At 43.3% G+C, this 18,671-nt stretch overlaps 1 protein-coding gene across 7 annotated transcripts in view; it reads left to right on the top strand.

Moving 5' to 3' along the window:
* Nucleotides 1-18,671, top strand: part of LOC121276953 (nipped-B-like protein) — a 554,475-nt gene that overhangs the window by 188,446 nt on the left and 347,358 nt on the right. For all 7 annotated transcript variants that reach the window (XM_041185678.1, XM_041185679.1, XM_041185683.1 and 4 more), the window contains one exon: nt 2,828-2,921. In XM_041185678.1, coding sequence (XP_041041612.1) covers nt 2,828-2,921 — 94 coding nt within the window. The remainder of the gene's footprint in view (nt 1-2,827; nt 2,922-18,671) is intronic.

Below are 18,671 nucleotides of genomic sequence, written 5' to 3' on the forward strand. Positions count from 1 at the left end.
TGGACAGATAAGTGAGTTGTCAAGAACATGACAGATGGAATGTAATATGGAAAAATGTGAAATTATCCACTTTGATAGGAAAAATAGAAATGCAGAGTATTTCTTAAATGGGGAGCGATTGGGAAATGTTGATGTCCAAAGGGACCTGGGTGGTGGTGTTCATGAGTCACCAAAAGCCAACATGCAGGTGCAACAAGCAGTTAGGAAGGTAAATGGTTTGTTAGCCTTTATTGCAAGAGGATTTGAGTACAAGTGTAGGTAAATCTTGCTGCAGTTGGATAGAGCCTTGGTGGGACAGCACCTGAAGTATTGTGTGCACTATTGGTCAACTTACATGAGGAATGCTTTTGTATGACTGAGATGGGAGGAATGCGCAAATTATCAATCCCCATTAGTCTGCAGGAGTACCATTGATTTAAATGTTTAATTTTCTCTCCAAATTGGCTAATTGTTTACCTATATTTTTTGTACCCAGAAGAGAAAAGACTCTGATCAGGTTATTTTGTAAAAAAAAACTTTGATTAATTTATTATAAAGCAAAACTCCTATTAAACAAGTTTCAAGAACTTGTTGACACATGATTATAATCTGGAAATGTAAGCCTTTTAAGCTCCCCCAGCATGCATGCACACGCACACACACCCGTGCACACACGCATGCATGCACACGCACAAAAGACACGCAGGTAGTCTTTGCAGACTCGGGTGGATGGAGAGAAAAACTCTTAGAAAGAAAAACAATTAAAGTTCATGGAGGTTCAGTGCTCCTGGTCTGAAGTTCCCTTGGCTGGGCCTAGTAGATGTTGGGAAGCTCACCAACAATGCTTCATTATGGAGGACCATATAGCTAGACCAATTCTTCCTGTTTCAGCTAGCAAGGCCAAAATTATGCAGGCAAACTACACTCGAATGAGGATTATCTGGCTATAGGTTGAGAACCGCACATTGTTTCACAAAGCAGAGAGGGAGAGCGAGCTAGTCAGGGTAGTCTTCTGCGCTCAGCCTTTCCCCAACAAGACTGAAAGCAAAATCACAGTTTCAAATTTAAGGTTTGCCTCTGCCATGTAATTGCCTTTTTGTCTTTTGGCTTTTCATTAATTAAATTCTTTGTAATTCAGAACACACAAACAACTTATAAAGTACCATATAGCTCAGGTGATTTCTTGAAAGAGCCCTTCCTGTTGACAGTTTCAAGGTGAACTTATGACCCCCTTTTTAAAAAAAAAACCCTGGTTAGCCTCCAATGTCCAAATAATGTAATGCCCTTCCATATTTTAAAAAGTAAAATCCACTTTAAAGCGATATGATTCTAACAATATACTGGCTGCAGAGGGAGTGCAACAAAAGCTCGCCAGACTAATCTCTGGGATGGCGAGATTATTTTATGAAGAAAGATTGAGGAGACTGGGCCTGTATTCTCCAGACTTTAGAAGAATGAGAGGGGATCTCATTGAAGTGTACAAAATTCTTACGGGGCTTAACAGGTGGATGCAGGAAGGATATTTCCCCTGGTTGGGAGTGTTGGGGTGGCGGGGTGGGGAGTGGCAGGGTGGGGTGGGTGTGGTAGTGGTGGGGTTGGTCTCTAGAACCAGGGGACAGTCTCAGAATAAGAGATAGGCCATTTAGGACTCAGATGAGGAATTCCTTCACTCAGAGGGTGGTGAATCTTTGGAATTCTCTACCCCAGAGGGCTTTGGAGGCTCAGTCATTGAGTATGTTCAAAGCAGAGGTCGATAGATTTCTAGATACCAATGTCATCCAGGGATAAGGGGATAGTGTGAGAAGATGGCGTTGAGTTAGAAGATCAGCCATGATCTTATTAAATGGTGGAGTAGGCTCAAGGGGCTAAATGGCCTATTCTTGTTCCTATGTCCTGAAGTTCCCACATGAAGCAGGAATTGCAAGCAATAGGTCTCAGCTGCCCATCCACAATCCATATAATCCTTATTCATTTTAGAATCTAGTTATGAACATATGAATTAGAAGCAGGAGTCGGTCACTCAGCTCCTCAAGCCTGCTCCGCCATTCAGTCATTCAATAACATCCTGGCTGATCTGATTGTAACATGAATTCCGCATTCCTGCCTGCCCTTGATAACTTTTCACCCCCTTGCCTATCATGAATCTATCTACCCCTGCTTTAAAAATATTGAAGACGTTTCTCCTTATCCCATTTTAAAAAGCCAATCCCTTATTCTGAGACATTTTCTCAGCATTTACCCTGTTGACCCTCTTAAATTTTGTTTCAATTTTGGCACAACTCCCACAGGTGTTAGTGAGGAGGACTTTGCAGGGTTCACTGGGCTGAGTGCACCTAGTCATTTCTGGTGCCTAGATCGATGCTGGTTAGTCTGTGATGTTTTATTCTTCAGCTTTTCTGTAGCAGTTTTGTTCAAATGATTGGCTTGCTTGGCCATTTCAGAGGACAGTGAAGAGTTCACCGCATTGCTGTGGGTGTGACGTGTAGGTCAAACCAGGTATCAACGGTCGATTTCCTCCAATGAGAAAAGTTAGTGAACCAGATGAGATTATATGGCAACCCAGTAGTTTCATGATCATCATTATTGAGATTAGTATTTTTTCTGTAATTATTATTTAATTGAATTTAAATTCCTCCAGCTGCAATGATTGGATGTGAACTCATGTCTTCGGGCCATGACTACATCTCTAAGCTTCTGGATCATTAGCCCAATAAGATTACCACTATGGTACTGTTGTCCTTTAAACAAGGCTTTCTTTCCTTATCCTTTTTCGGTATTGTATTTGATTTTGTTTGTTTATTTGCTATAAATTTTTTTAGACTAATGTGTTTTATTTTTTTTATCGCAGGATGGTGATTCTTCGTTGAGGAATGCGGCTTCCTTCCCTTTAAGGTCCCCACAAGCAGTATGTTCTCCTGCGAGCAGCGATGGAACTCCAAAAGGTACATTTGTAAAGTTGCATATACTGAACCTACCCTCAATATTATGTGTAATATAATGGATATTTGAGACTGATTGCAAAAAAAAATCAATAATTGAAGGGCTGGAGGATATGGGCATGAAAAGCGATTGTTTCTTGGCGTTAAGTTATTTGGTCTCCAGAATTGGATAATGATATTGAGATTATTGAAAAGTTCCGTTTCACATTCTTTTTGGCCCATCGCGGCAGTCCCTATCTTTAATGCATGATGCTTGTAATGGCGAACCAAAGCTTTTCCTGGTTCAGGTACTTTGCAACTAGGACAGTTTCAAGAACTATTTCTCACTGAAGTAAAGCTTACGCTGAGGGAGGGGTGAACTAACATGTGACAGGCCATGGAAGAAGCTAAAGTAAAGTTGTAACATTTTCCACTGGTGGCATATACCTTTCTGAAATGATACCATTTGGGAGGTGCAATAAATTTAGCTAGAGTGAGGATCTACTTGTAGTGTGAGCAGTCCATTCTATTTTACTATCTAATATTGCTCCGTTATTGTTTATTTATTATCGGGTTTGGATTTGTTTAGTGTACATTGAAATTTAAGGCAATTATATATGAAAACAATTAGATCAGAATTTATTACCATAATTGATTTAAATGACTTTAATTTGAGATGATTTTGTCTCATTTAAAAAATGTCCACAAAGATTAAACTATAACCAACGCTGCTCTTTGTTGCAAACATTTGTTTAATCAGATTGATAAAACTTATTCTATATGAAGTAATGTGTTGCTAGCTCAATAATTGTGATGTCCATCAGTTACATTTACAGACTAAGTTTTTTTTAAATGAAACCATTACTCTGACCCCTAGAGCAGTGCTCCCTCTAAGTTGCATGGATGCATGGCCACACAGCAGCCCAGAATATGCTGTGCAGGGGATAAACAGGCCACACGCTAGAACCGGTTCTCTTGAGAAATGTGTATATGCAGTCGGGTGGCAATCTTAAAAGAACTGCATGGTGCACCAAACTGGCTGTGCTGAGTGAAGGGAAATTAGAGGAAACATTGCCTCAGAGTATGTTGATGAAATCACAGAAACTGCTTACATATTATGACTCAGGTTAAATCATCAATGCAGACATTTGAGTTTCATTTTAACTGTTCAGCTGACTGGAAGATTGTAATCTAATGCATGGCTAGAATCATAGAATGGTTACAGCACAGGAGAAGGCCATTTGGCTCATTGTGTCTGTGCTAGTTCTCTGAAGGAGCAGTTCACCTAGTGTCTTTCCTCTGCTGCCTTCTCTCTGTAGCCCTGCACATTCTTTGTTTTCAGATAAACCAATTCCCTCTTGAATGTCTTGATTGAACCTGCCTCCACCTCACTCTAAGACAGTGTACTTCAATCCTAACTATGCTGTGTGAAAAAGTTTTTTCCTCATATCACCGTTGCTTCTTTTTCCAGTCACCTTAAATCTATGTTCTCAGGTTCTTGGTCCTTTCAGCGATGGGAACAGTTTCTCTCTATCTGCTCTGTTTAGTCACCTCGTGATTTTGAATATTTCTTCAAACCTTCTCTCAACCTTCCCTTCTCCAAGGAGAACAGTCCCAAAAATCTATCACTGTAACTGAAGTTCCTCATCCATGGAGCCATTCTCGTGAAACTTTTCTGAATCCTCTCTAATGCCTACACATGCTTCCTAAAGTACGATGTCCAGAACTGGGTGTAATACTCCAGTTAAGGCTGAACCAATGTTTTATACAGGTTTAACATAACTTCCTTGCTTTTGTATTCTGTGTCTCTATTGATGAGGCCCAGGATCCCATATGCTTTATTAACTGTGCTCTCAACCTGCCCTGCCGACTTTAATGCAGATGTACACCCAGGTTACCTCTGCCCCTGCACCCTCTTTAGAATCTTACTCTTTATTTTATATTGAGGGAGGCAAGGGAGGAGATTGCAGGGGCTGTGACCCAAATTTTTAATTCCCCTCTGGCCACCGGGGAGGTGCCAGAGGACTGGAGAACAGCTAATGTAGTTCCGCTATTTAAGAAGGGTTGTAGGGATAAGCCAGGGAACTACAGGCCAGTGAGCCTCACGCCAGCGATAGGGAAACTATTGAAGAAAATTCTGAAGGAGAGAATCTATCTCCACTTGTAGAGGCAAGGTTTGATCAGGGATAGTCAGCATGGCTTTGTCAGAGGGAGGTCATGCCTAACAAATTTGATTGAATTTTTTGAGGAAGTGACCAGGTGTGTAGATGAGGGTAGTGCAGTTGATGTAGTTTATATGGATTTCAGCAAAGTCTTTGACAAGGTCCCACATGGGAGACTTATAAAGAAGGCAAATGCACATGGGATACAGTGTAATTTGATAAGGTGGATTCAAAATTGGCTTAGTTGTAGGAGACAGAGGGTGATGACAGAAGGATGCTTTAGTGACTGGCTGTGTGTGTGTGTGTGTGTGTGTGTGTGTGTGTGTGTGTGTGTGTGTGTGTGTGTGTGTGTGTCTTGCCTTTATCAATCGCGGCATAGATTACAAAAGTAGGGAAGTCATGTTGGAGTTGTATAGAACCTTGGTGGGGCCACAACTGGAGTAATGTGTGCAGTTCTGGTCGCCACATTATAGGAAGGATGTGATTGCACTGGAGAGGGTTGCAGAGGAGATTCACCAGGATGTTGCCCGGGATGAAACATTTAAGTTACGAAGAGAGATAGGATAGACTTGGGTTGTTTTCGTTGGAGCAAAGAAGACTGAGGGGTGACCTGATGGAGGTGTACAAGATTATGAGGGCATGGACAGGGTGGATAGGGAGCAGCTGTTCCCCTTAGTTGAATGTAAAAAAAACAAGAGGATAGCCAGGGAAGGGGGTAGGCCCACTCAGGGACAGAGGTGGGAATCTGTGTGTGGAGCTAGAAGAAATGGAAGAGATACTAAATGAGTACTTCTCATCAGTATTCACCAAAGAGGACTTAGCGGTCGATTTGTCTAGGGAAGAGTGTTTAGATAGCCTGGATCATGTTGAGATCAAAAAAGAGGTGTTAGGCGTCTTGAAGAATATTAAGGTGGATATGTCCCCAGGGCCAGATGGGATCTACCCCAGAGTACTGAGGGAGGCACGGGAGGAGATTGCTGGGGCCTTGACAGAAATCTTTGTATCCTCACTGGCTACGGGTGAGGTCCCAGAGGACTGGAGAATGGCCAATGTTGTTCCATTGTTTAAGAAGGGTAGCAGGGATAATCCAGGAAATTACAGGCCAGTGAGCCTTATGTCAGTGGTAGGGAAATTATTGGAGAAGATTCTTTGTGACAGGATTAACTACTGTTTGGAAGCAAATGGGCGTAATAGTGAGAGGCAGCATGGTTTTCTGAAGGGGAGGTCGTGTGTCTCTAACTTGATCGGGTTTTTCGAGGAAGTGACAAAGATGATTGACGATGGAAGAGCAGTGGATGTTATCTACATGGCTTTCAGTAAGGCCTTTGACAAGGTCCCTCATGACAGACTGGTACAGAAGGTAAAGTCGCACGGGATCGGTGGTGAGTTGGCAAGATGGATACAGAATTGGCTTGGTCATAGAAGACAGAGGGTAGCAGTGGAAGGGTGCTTTTCTGAATGGAGAACTGTGACTAGTGGTGTTCCGCAGGGATCAGTGCTGGGACCTTTGCTGTTTGTAGTATATGTAAATGGTTTGGAGGAAAATGTAACTGGGCTAATTAGTAAATTTGCAGATGACACTAAGGTTGTAGGAGTTGCAGATAGTGAAGAAGATTGTCAAAGGATACAATGGGATATAGATCGGTTGGAGACTTGGATGGAAAAATAGCAGATGGAGTTTAATCTGGACAAATGCGAGGTAATGCATTTTGGAAGGTCTAATACAGGCTGGAATTATACAGTAAATGGCAGAACCCTTAAGTGCATCGACAGGCAGAGAGATCTGGGTGTACAGGTCCACGGGTCTCTGACAGTGGCAACACAGGTGGATAAGGTAGTCAGGAAGGTGTATGGCATGCTTGCCTTCATCAGCAGGGGTATTGAGTATAAAAGCTGGGAAGCCATGCTGCAGCAGTATGGAACCTTGGTTAGGCCACACTTGGAATATTGTGTGCAGTTCTGGTCGCCACATTACCAGAAGGATATGGAGGCATTGGAGAGGGTGCAGAGGAGGTTTACCAGGATGCTGCCTGGTCTGGAGGTTATTAGCTATGAGGAGAGATTGGAGAAACTTGGATTGTTCTCACTAGAGCGACAGAGATTGAGGGGCGACTTGATAGAAGTTTACAAAATTATGAGTGGCATGGACAGAGTAGATAGTCAGAAGCTTTTTCCCAGGGTGGAAGAGTCAATTACTAGGGGACATAGATTTAAGGTCGTCTTCTTATCATGTCCACGGACAGTCTATACATGGCCCAGCCAGAACTGGACACAATTTTGTGCCTTGTTGTTGAATTCGTCAAGATCTGCAACAGTGCAGGGTTCCTCTAGCAATAGACATTGCAGGAGATGTTGCATAGTCTGTGGCTCAGTTCCACATTCACAAGTTGTTGGGCTGGTTGTATATCCCCATTTGCTTAGTGACACCTTTGAACGACCTACACCAATCCTAAGTCTGTTAAGGCACTTCCAGTTTGCCCAGTTGCAATTAGCTCCTGGGGGATGGCTTTCATCCGGTAGAATTTGCATCGCTGGGGGTTGTTCCAGACCGACGAGCCGATCTTTCCACAAGGCGATGCTTCAGATGGGGTTGATTGTAATGGAACAACACTGTTCATGGAGCTCTTCCTTGACTTTAGGCAGCTGGGTGTAGGTGTATGACCATGTAGAGGGTGCCTCTCATCTTATCTCTGACGGAGTCACAGAGATTTAAGGTGAGAGGAGATGTGCGAGGCAGGTTTTTTATGCAGGGGGTAGTGAGCGTCTGGAATTCGCTGCCAGAGGAGGTGGTGGAAGCAGGTACGATAGCGGTGTTTAAGAGGCAGCTTGACAAATACATGAATAGGATGGGGATAGAGGGATATGGACCCCGGAAGTGCAAAATGTTTTAGTTTGACAGGCAATATGATCGGCGCAGGCTTGGAGGGCCGAAGGGCCGGTTCCTGTGCTGTACTTTTTCTTTGTTCTTTGAAGGGTCAGTCACAAGGGGGCATAAGTTTAAGGTGAGGGGCAGGAGGTTTAGGGGGGATGTGAGGGAAAAGTATTTTACCCAGAGGGTGGTGACGGTCTGGAATGCACTGCCTGGGAGGGTGGTGGAGGCGGGTTGCCTCACATCCTGGATGAACACTTGGCACTTCATAACATGCAAGGCTATGGGCCAAGAGCTGGGATTAAGTAGGTAGATCATGTGTTTCTCACGTGTCAGTATAGACTCGATGGGCCGAAGGACCTTTTCTGCACTGTGATTCTGAGATTCACTCTTTGCATTCTTCATACCAAAATGAATCCATTCACTTTTCTCTGCATTAAGTTTCATCTGCCTCTCGTCGCCTATTTTACCAACCTTTCTGTGTTCTTTTGAGGCTCTACACTATCCTCCTCATTTCACAATACCTCCGTAGTTTTTTATCATCCACAAATTTTGAAATTGTCCACTGTACACCAAGACCTAGGTCATTAATTTATTAGGAAGAGCAGGGCCCTAACATCGACCCCTGGGGAACTCCACTAAAAATCTTTCTGCAGGCGGAAAAACTACTACTCTGTTTTCTGTCACTCGGCCAATTTTGCCCTCATGTCGCTATTGCCCCTTTTGTTCCTTGAGCTCTAACTTTGCTCATAAAGTGACACAACAGACTTATCAAATACCTTTTAGAAATCCTTGTCTGCCTCATCAACCTTGTGTTAACTCATTGAAAAACTAAAGCAAGTTAGTTAAGCACTATTTGCCCATAACAAATCTTTTACTGGCTTTCTTTGGTTAAACTGAATTTTCCCAAGTAAGTATTAATTTTGTCTTGAATTAGCATCTTCCTCCTTGTTAAAGACATATGCAAATTATTCATTTAATACCTCAGCCACACTGCCTATTTCCAAGTGTAAATCCCCATTTTGATCGTAAACGGTGATTTCCTTCTGAATCTTCTATATTCAGCCTGGTCCTTGATTGTATTATTCATCTGCAACTTTCTTTTTCATCTTAATCTCTATCTATTTTCATTCAGGGAGATTTGGATATACTTGTCCGCCCTTGCCCCTTCATGGGAATATACCTTGACTGTTCCCGTACTATCTCTTCTTTGAAGGTCGCCCATTTTTCAGTTGGTATTGCCTGACAATCTTTGATTTCAACTTATTTGGATCAGATCCACTCTTACCCCATTGAAGTTGGCTTTCCCCCAATTAATTATTTTTCTGTATTATTTCATGTCCTTTTTCATAACTAACATAAAGCTTATGATACAGTAATCACTATCCCATAAATGTTCTCCTATTGTTACTTGGTCCACCTCATTCCCAAGAACCAGGTCTAGTGTTGCGTCTTTTCTCATTGAACTGGAAGCATACTGCTGTAGAAAATTCTGGAAGTACTCAGCAGGTTTGGCAGTATCTGTCGAGAGAGAAAACAGAGTTAACATTTTGAGTCGACTATGATTCCTCTTCAGAACTGAAGGAGAGTAGAAACGTGATGAGTTATATGCCTTTGAAAGTAGGTAGGAAGAACAAATGGGGAGGTGTGGAATTGGGTAGAGGACAGGAGAAATTAAATGATAAAGATGCCATGGAACAAGAGGCAAAGGGATTGGTAATGGTTGTAGTAAAAAGACAAAAAAATTGTCCAGAGACTAAAATGCCAGGACAATGAATAACTCTATCCACAAGCAAAAACATGAAAAACAAGATTCAGTCCAGCAAATAGCAATAAGACATCAAAATGGGGACAGAGCTCATGGTATTGAAATTATTGAAATTATTGACTTAATCAAAAGATGAGATGTTGTTCCTCAAGCTTGCATTGTACTTCACTGGAACACTGCAGCAAGCCGAGGACAGAAATTACTACGTGAGAGTAAGGTTGTGAATTAAAATGGCAAACAACTGGAAGCTTGCGGTCATGCTCACGGACCGAGAGGGAGTGTTCTGTAAAACGGTCACCCAATCTGTGTTTGGTCTCCCCAGTGTAGAGGAGACCACATTGTGAGCAGTGAATACAGTATACTGAATTGAAAAAAGTACAAGTAAATTGCTGCTTCACTTAAGGCGTATTTAGGGCCTAGATGGTGAGAAAGGAAGAGGTAAATAGGCAAGTGTTACGCCTCCTTCAATTGCATGAGAAGGTGCTGTGAGAAGGGGACAAGCTGTTAGAGGTGATAGAGGAGTAGACCAGGATGTCATGGAGGAAACTGTTCCTTCGGAATGTGGACAAGGGAGGGGAAGGGTAGGGAAGATGTGTTTGGTGGTGGCGTCATGCTAGAGGTGACAGAAATGGCGGAGGATAATCCTTTGCATGCGAAGTCTGGTGGAGTGAAAAGTGAGAACAAGGGAAACCCTATTGCTGTTCAGGGAGAGAGGGGAACAGACGAGAGTAGAAGTGCGGGAAATGGGTTGGACACGGTTGAGGACCTTGTCAACCGCAGTGGCGGTGGTGGGAATAATCCTCGGTTGAGGAAAAAGGAAGACATATTAGAAATGCTGTTGTGGAAGGTTGCATCATCAGAACAGATGCGACAGAGAAACTGGGAGAATGGAATAGAATCCTTACCAGAAGCAGGGTGTGAAGAAGTGTAGTCATGTGGGAGTTGATACGTTTATAATAAATATTAGTTGATAGCTTATCTCCAGACATGGAGACAGAGAAGTCCAAGAAGAGAAGAAAAGTGTCAGTGATGAGCCAGGTGAAGGTGAGGGAAGGGTGGAAATTGGAAACAAAGTTGAAGTTTTCCAGTTCTGCGTGAGAACAGGAAAAGGCACTCATACAGTCAAGTCCTAGAAAAAGAGTTGGGGGAGGGTGCCTGAGTAGGACTGGAACAAGGAATGCTCCATATGCCCCACAAAAAAAAAAACAGGCATAATAGGACCCATGTGGGTACCCATAACAACACCTTGGACTTGGGGAGGAAGTGAAATAAATTGAAGGAGAAATTGTTTAATTTTTTATTCATTCTTTCACAGGTTATGGGTGTTACTGTCTAGGCTAGCAATGAGACAAGTTCAGCCAGGCATAGGAGGGTGGTGGTGGATGGGGACTAGTTGGGCCTCTATTCAAGGGAGAAGCGAAGAGCCCTCAGACTGTCCTGGTGGGGAATGGAGGTCCAGACCTGGAAAATTTCTTCAACTTTGCTTCCAATTTCTATCTTTTTCTCGCCAACACATGGTCCATATCTGACAATTGCCTTCCTCAATTTCTCTGTAATTTCCTTGCAAGTTTGTTCCTCTCTATTTTGTCCACCAGTTGGTGGCCTATAAACTATATTGAGCAATGTAAAGGTACCTATGTTGTGTCTTAGGTGTAGCCCAATAAATTCTGTCCTTCGCCATTGCGCCCACCCCAGGGGCATCTTCTCTCTCCACCACGATATGCTCTCAATTAATGAAAATCGCTGGAAAAACCTAGCAGACCTGACAGCATCTGTGGAGAGAAAGACAGAGTCAAACATTTCGAGTCCAGATGACTCTTCTGGACTTGAAACGTTGACCCTGTCTTCTTCTTCTGAAGAGTCATCTGAATACGAAACATTGTCTCTGTCTTTCTCTCCACAGATGCTGTCAGACCTGCTGAGTTTTTCAAGCGATTTTCATTTTGGTTTCAGATTTCCAGCATCTGCAGTATTTTGCTTTTAGCTCTCTCATTCAATGCTGCTACTCCTCCCTCTTCCTTTCCGATCATTGTTGGACACCCTGTACCCAGAGATATTTAATCTCCAGCCCTGTCCTCCTTTGAGGCAGCTGTCTCTTATCGCCACAGCTTTGCGGCTGTCTGCGCCTGCAGCTCAACAATCTTATTTAGCACACACTGCACATTCACATACATGCGCAGAACCTTAATTTAAACTTTTCACCATGTAACAAACAGGGTGGATAAATGGGAACCAGTAGATGTAGCGTATTTGGATTTGCAAAAGCCATTCAATAAGGTGCCACATAAAAGGTTACTGCACTGTGGGTGAGGCAGGGTCAGTTGAGGCTTTAAAGGGGAATTGGATCATCATGAAAGGCTGCCTCATGCGCTGTAACCATACTATGATTCTATGATAAGAGCCTCTGGTGTTGGGGGTGATGTTAATAGCATTGGTAGGTGTTTTGCTAACAGAGTTGGCATAAATAACCCATTTTCAGGTTGGTAAATTATAACTAGTGGAGTGCCACAGACATCAGTGCTAGGACCTTCATTATTTCCAACCTATATTAATGCCTTGGATGATGGGACTGACTATATTGTAGGCAAATTTGCTGATGATACAAAGGATAGGTGGGAAAATAAGTTGTGAAGAGGACATAGCATTTAAAAATAGTGATAAATATGTTAAGCGAGTGAGCAAAAAATTGACAGATGGAATATAGTGTTGGAAAATGAGGTTGTCCACTTCGGTAGGAAGAATAGAAAAGTAAAATATATATTGAATGAACAAGGGCTACAGAGTGCTGCAGTGCAGAGGGATTTAGGCGCCCTTCTCCATGAATCTCAAAGTCAGGTATAGCAAGCAACTAAGAAATCAAACCAGGATGTAGTCCTTTATTGTAAGGGGGATGGAGTATAAAAGTAGGGAAACCTTGCTACAAATGTACAGGGCATTGTACAGTACTTGTACAGTTTTGGTCACCTTAGTTAATGACATATTATTGGAAGCATTGGAAGCAGCTCAGAGAATGTTCATTAGGCCAATTCCTGGAATGAAGGGTTTGTCTTGTGAGGGAAGGTTGAGCAGGCAGGGTTTACATTCATTGGAGTTCAGAAGAATGAGAGGGGATCTTATTGAAACTTATAACATTCTGAAGGGGCTTGACAGGGTAGATGATGGGAGAATGTTTCCCTCCCTTGGGTGAATCTAGAGTTAGCAGGGACAGCTTAAATGGGAGTCCTCTTATTTTTAAAAGGGAGGTAAATTTTTTTTTTCTCATAAGGTCGTTAATCTTCGGCATTGTCTTTCCTAGAGAACAGTGGAGGGTGGGTCATGGTAGATATTGAAGGCTGTGTTAGATAGATTCTTGATTTACAAAGGGGCTGAGGGTTGTAGGAGGCAGACAAGAAAGTGGAGTTAAGGCCACAATCAGATTAGCCATGGTCTTATTGAATGGCTTGAGGGGTGGAATGGCCTTCTCCTGCTCTGTTTCTTATGTTTCTCATGTTTATTACAAGGGGGATAGAAGATAAAAGTAGGGAAGTCGTGCTACAACTGTACAAGACATCGGTGAGACAACACCACCTATAGTACCGTACAGTTTTGGTCTCCTTACTTAAAGAGGAATATACTTGCATTGAGAGCAGTTCGGGGAAGGTTCACAGGTCAGGAGTGTGATGGAATACTCTCCATTTGCCTGGATGAGTGCAGCTTTAAAAACACACAAACTCAACACCATCCAGGACAAAGCTGCCTACTTAATCTGCGCATCATCTTAAGTATTCGCTTCATCCACCATTGGTACACAGTGGTTGCAGAATGTGCCATCTACAAGATGCATTTGTAACCCTCCTTTGCCAGCACTTGCCAAACCTGCAACCCTCTACCACCTAGAAGAACAAGGGCAGCAGACATAAGGGAATACCATCACCTGGAAGTTCCCCTCCAAGCCAAACACCGCCCTAATTTGGAAACACATTGCTCTTCCTTCACTGGTTCAAAATCCTGGAACTCTCTCCCTTAAAGCACTGTGAATGTATCTATACCATATGGAGTGGTTGAAGAAGGTGGCTGACCACCACCACCATCTCAAGGGTAATTATGTATGGCCAATTGACTGATTTTGCCAGTGATGCTCACATTTTCAGAATGAATAAAAAAAATGAGACTGGATCCTTAATCTTGGAGGAGTAGGAATGTAGAGTTATGGGAAACATGGACGAAATTGGAATTGAGGTCAAGATCAGATCACCCATGATCACATTGAATGGTGGACTCAATTAGCCTTGTGGCCTGTTGCTGCTCCTAACAGTTATGTTTTTATGCCCTTATTGGGTTGATGAGTTTCTCTAAATTTCCTTGGGAAGTTTTAATGCTAATATCATAGTCATTGCGACACAGATGCCTGCTGTTTGACCCTTTGAGCTCATGTCGGCTCTCATAGAGCAATTCAATTAGTTCCATAGCTCTATCATGTCACTTGTAGGTTTCCTTTTTTAGAGCCCCACTAATCTCCTTTTGAAATAATTGACTGTCTCCACTTCCATCACCCTCTTAGGCTGTGAGTTCCATGTCATTACCAATGTTGAATTAAGTTTTTCCTCACATCCTCTCTGCATTTCTTGCCCAAAACCTTAAATCTGTGTCCCTCTAGTCCTTGTACCATAAGCTAAATGGAGCAGCTTTTCTTTGTCAACTTTATCTGAACCTATCATAATCTTGTACACGCCTATCAAATCTCCTCTCAATCTCCTTTGCTCCAAGGAGAAGTTTAACCCTCCAAATTTACCTTGTAGCTAAAATTTCTCATCCCTGGAACCATTCTGGTAAATCTCCTCTGCATTGCCTCAATGACCCTCAAATCGTTTCTAAGGCACGGTGACCTAGATAGAAATGGGTGTAATACTCAGGGGAGTTGGTGGCATAGTGTATTATCACTGGACTAGTAATCCAGTAACCCAGGATATTGCTTTGGGGACCCAGGTTTGAAGCCCACCGTGGCAGCTGAATTCAGTAAAAATCTGGAATTAAAAGTCAAATGATGACCATGAAACCATTGTTGATTGTGGTAAAAACCCATCTGGTTCACTAATGCCCTTTAGGGAGGGAAATCTGCCTTCCTTACCTGGTCTGGCCTACATGTGACTCCAGATCCTCCTCAATGTCCTTGACTCTTAACTGCCCACTCCATTCAAAGGCAACAAATGCTGGCTTTGCCAGTGACACCCACACCCTATGAAAGAATAAAGAAAAAAAAATAGTGTAGTATATCGAGGTGGGTGATAACCAGAGCGTGACAAGAATCTAAGGAACTTTGGAAGATTATAACCAATGCATCTACTATCTCAAGTTCTGTCGAAGGGTCATGAGGACTCGAAACGTCAACTCTTTTCTTCTCTGCCGATGCTGCCAGACCTGCTGAGTTTTTCCAGGTAATTCTGTTTTTGTTTTTGTTTTGGATTTCCAGCATCCGCAGTTTTTTTGTTTTTATCTCACAGTTACAAAGATTTTTGATAGACAAGGGGGTCAAGGGTTATGGGGGACACATACAGGAAAGTGGAGTTGAGACCAGAGCTAGATCTGCCATAATCCTATTGAATGGCGGTGCAGGCTTAAAGGGCTGAAAGAACATGGGAACAGGAGTAGGCCAGTGTTTGTAAATGATTATTGTTACAGAGACAGCGTTGCAAAGTGACCACAGCTGGAACGTGAATACTTGGGGGTGTTTGACATTTCAGAAGGACAGGAAGAAAGGCAAAAGAGGTGGAGTGGCTGTGTTAATAACTGATGAAATCAGTAGTTATGATCCCAGCTGATGTTACTACTGGACAAGTCAGTTCCCAGGGTGGAACCTGCCTTGACAAATCCTGACTTCTATTTTTTCTGTTTAGAAATGTGGAGGGCGGCCACTGAAGAGTCAGCCTGCTGCTGAACTTTTAACTGAAGAATAAAACATTTATTAAACAAAAAAATGAGCTATATTACACTATACCTTTACAAAAATATACAGATCTGTAAGGATAACCCAAGTTACAGAAAAGTTACCTTGTACTCTAATGTTCACGGTCAGTATGCAGTCCATGTAAACCAATAGGCGAACTGTGGTCAGACAACCCACACTTTGAAACCAAGTGACATACCACCCAAAGCAGATTCTATGGATTTCTCATCAACTCCTCCAGGCGCTTGTCACACCGTGAGCCAGCTGGTCTCCAATCTCAACATCCTAAGTACTTGCCTCGGAATCTTCTCCCAAACAGCTCTTTCTCTTATATAAAAACAAAAAAACTGCGGATGCTGGAAATCCAAAACAAAAACAGAATTACCTGGAAAAACTCAGCAGGTCTGGCAGCATCGGCGGAGAAGAAAAGAGTTGACGTTTCGCGTCCTCATGACCCTTCGACAGAACTGTTCTGTCGAAGGGTCATGAGGACTCGAAACGTCAACTCTTTTATTCTCTGCCGATGCTGCCAGACCTGCTGAGTTTTTCCAGGTAGCTCTTTCTCTTAGATGTCTTCAATAAGGATCCACCTCCAAGGGTTTGAACTCTTCAGATGTTCTCCTGCCCTGGATCTCTACATGTATTCAGTCTTCACCCTCCACACACACACGCACACACACACGCACGCACGCACGCACGCACGCACGCACGCACGCACGCACGCACGCACGCACGCACGCACGCACGCACGCACGCACGCACGCACGCACGCACACACGCACACACGCACACACGCACACACGCACACACGCACACACGCACACACACACACTCAGACATTCGGCTGTGCCAAGCAGGATACTGCGTCACAGGTCTGTAGCGAGGAGTCACCCATCTTTGTCTGTCTCGTTGGATATTCTGGCTTCTCACAAGCCCACTTTGCTTTGACTTTTTTTTAATTAATTCACAGATTGTGGGCTTCGCGGGCTGGGCCAGCATTTATTGTCCATCCCTAGTTGTCCTTGAGAAGGTGGTGGTGAGCTGGCTTCTTGAACTGCTGCAGTCCATGTGGTGTAGGTACACCCATAGTGTTGTTAAAAAGGGAGTTCCAGGATTTTGACCCACTGACAGTGAAGGAACGGCGATATATTTCCAAGCCAGGATAGGAGTGGCTTGGAGGGGAACTCCCAGGTGGTAGCGTTCCCATTTGTCTGCTGCCCTTGTCTTTCTAGAACAAAGAACAAAAAAAAAGTACAGCACAGGAACCAGCCCTTCGGCCCTCCAAGCCTGCGTCGATCATATTGCCCATCAACTAAAACATTTCACACTTTCGGGGTCCGTGTCCCTCTATCCCCATCCTATTCATGTATTTGTCAACCTGCCTCTTAAACACCGCTATCGTACCTGCTTCCACCACCTCCTTTGACAGCGAATTCCAGACACTCACTACCCTCTGCGTAAAAAACTTGCCCTGCACATCTCCTCTATATTTTTCTCCTCTCAACTTAAATCTATGTCCCCTAGTAATTGACTCTTCCACCCTGGGAAAAAGCTTCTATCTACTCTGTCCATGCCACTCATAATTTTGTAAACTTCTATCAAGTTGCCCCTCAATCTATGTTGCTCTAGTGAGTACATTCCGAGTTTCTCCAATCTCTCCTCATAGCTAATAACCTTCAGACCAGGCATCATCCTGGTAAACCACCTCTGCACCCTCTCCAACGCTTCCACATCCTTCTGGTAATGTGGTGATCAGAATTGCATGCAGTATTCCAAGTGTGGCCTAACCAAGGTTCTATACAGCTGCAGTATGACTTCCCAGCTTTTATACTCAATACCCCTGCCGATGAAGGCAAGCATGTCATATGTCTTCCTGACTATCTTATCCACCTGCGTTGCACTTTGTGACCTGTGGACCTGTTCTAAATGGTAGTGGTCATGGGTTTGGAAGGTGCTGTCAAAGGAGCTTTGGTGAATTCCTGCAGGATTCCTAGCCTCTGACCTGCTGTTGTAGCCACAGCATTTATATGGCTAGTCCTGTTCAGTTTCTGATTAGTGGTAACCCCCAGGATGTTGATAGTGGGGGATTCAGTGATGATAAATGCCATTGAACATCAAGTGGTGATGCTTGGATTCTCTCTTGTTGGAGATTGTCATTGCCTGACACATGTGTGGCACGAATGTTACTTGCCACTTGCCAACCCAAGTCTGGATATTATCCAGGTCTTGCTGCATTTGGACATGGACTGCTTCAGTATCTGAGGAGTCGCAAGTGGTGCTGAACATTGTGCAATCATCAGCGAACATCCCCACTTCTGACCTTATGATGGAAGGAAGGCCATTGACGAAGCAGCTGAAGATGGTTGGGCTAAGACACTAGCCTGAGGAAATCCTGTAGTGATGTCCTGGAACTGAGATAACTAATCTCCAACAACCACAACCATTTTCCTTTGTGCTAGTTATGACTCCAACTAACGGAGAGTTTTCCTCCTAATTCCAATTGACTCCAGTTTTGCTAGGGCTCCTTGATGCCGTACTCAGTCAAATGCGGCCTTGATGTGTAGGGCAGTCACTCACACCTCTGGTGTTCAGTTCTTTTGTCCATGTTTGAAACATAGACAATAGGAGCAGGAGTAGGCCATTCGGCCCTTAGAGCATGCTCCGCCATTCATCATGTGGCAGGGGGATGGGATCCCAGGAGTAGAATCAGATAGGTCAGATTCAGATCAGAAAAATGGAGGTAGAAAATTAGCTAGGGACGTTGTTATAGGCATGGAGTTACAGGAGAAGCAAAGTTTACAAAGTGTCCAGCAAGGGAAATTGACGGGGTTAAACTGTTTATACTTCAATGCAAGGAGTATTACAAACAAGATAGATGAATTAAGGGCACAGGTAGACACATGGCAGCAGGATGTCATTGCTATAACAAAGGCCTGGCTAAAGGAGGGACAAAACTGGCGGCTTAATATCGCTGGTTATAGAGTTTTCAGACATGATAGAGTAGGAGATAAAAAAGGAGGGGGTTTAGCACTAATGGTTAAAGAATCAATTC

The sequence above is a fragment of the Carcharodon carcharias genome, chromosome 4, assembly GCF_017639515.1.
Source record: "Carcharodon carcharias isolate sCarCar2 chromosome 4, sCarCar2.pri, whole genome shotgun sequence".
NCBI lineage: Eukaryota > Metazoa > Chordata > Chondrichthyes > Lamniformes > Lamnidae > Carcharodon > Carcharodon carcharias.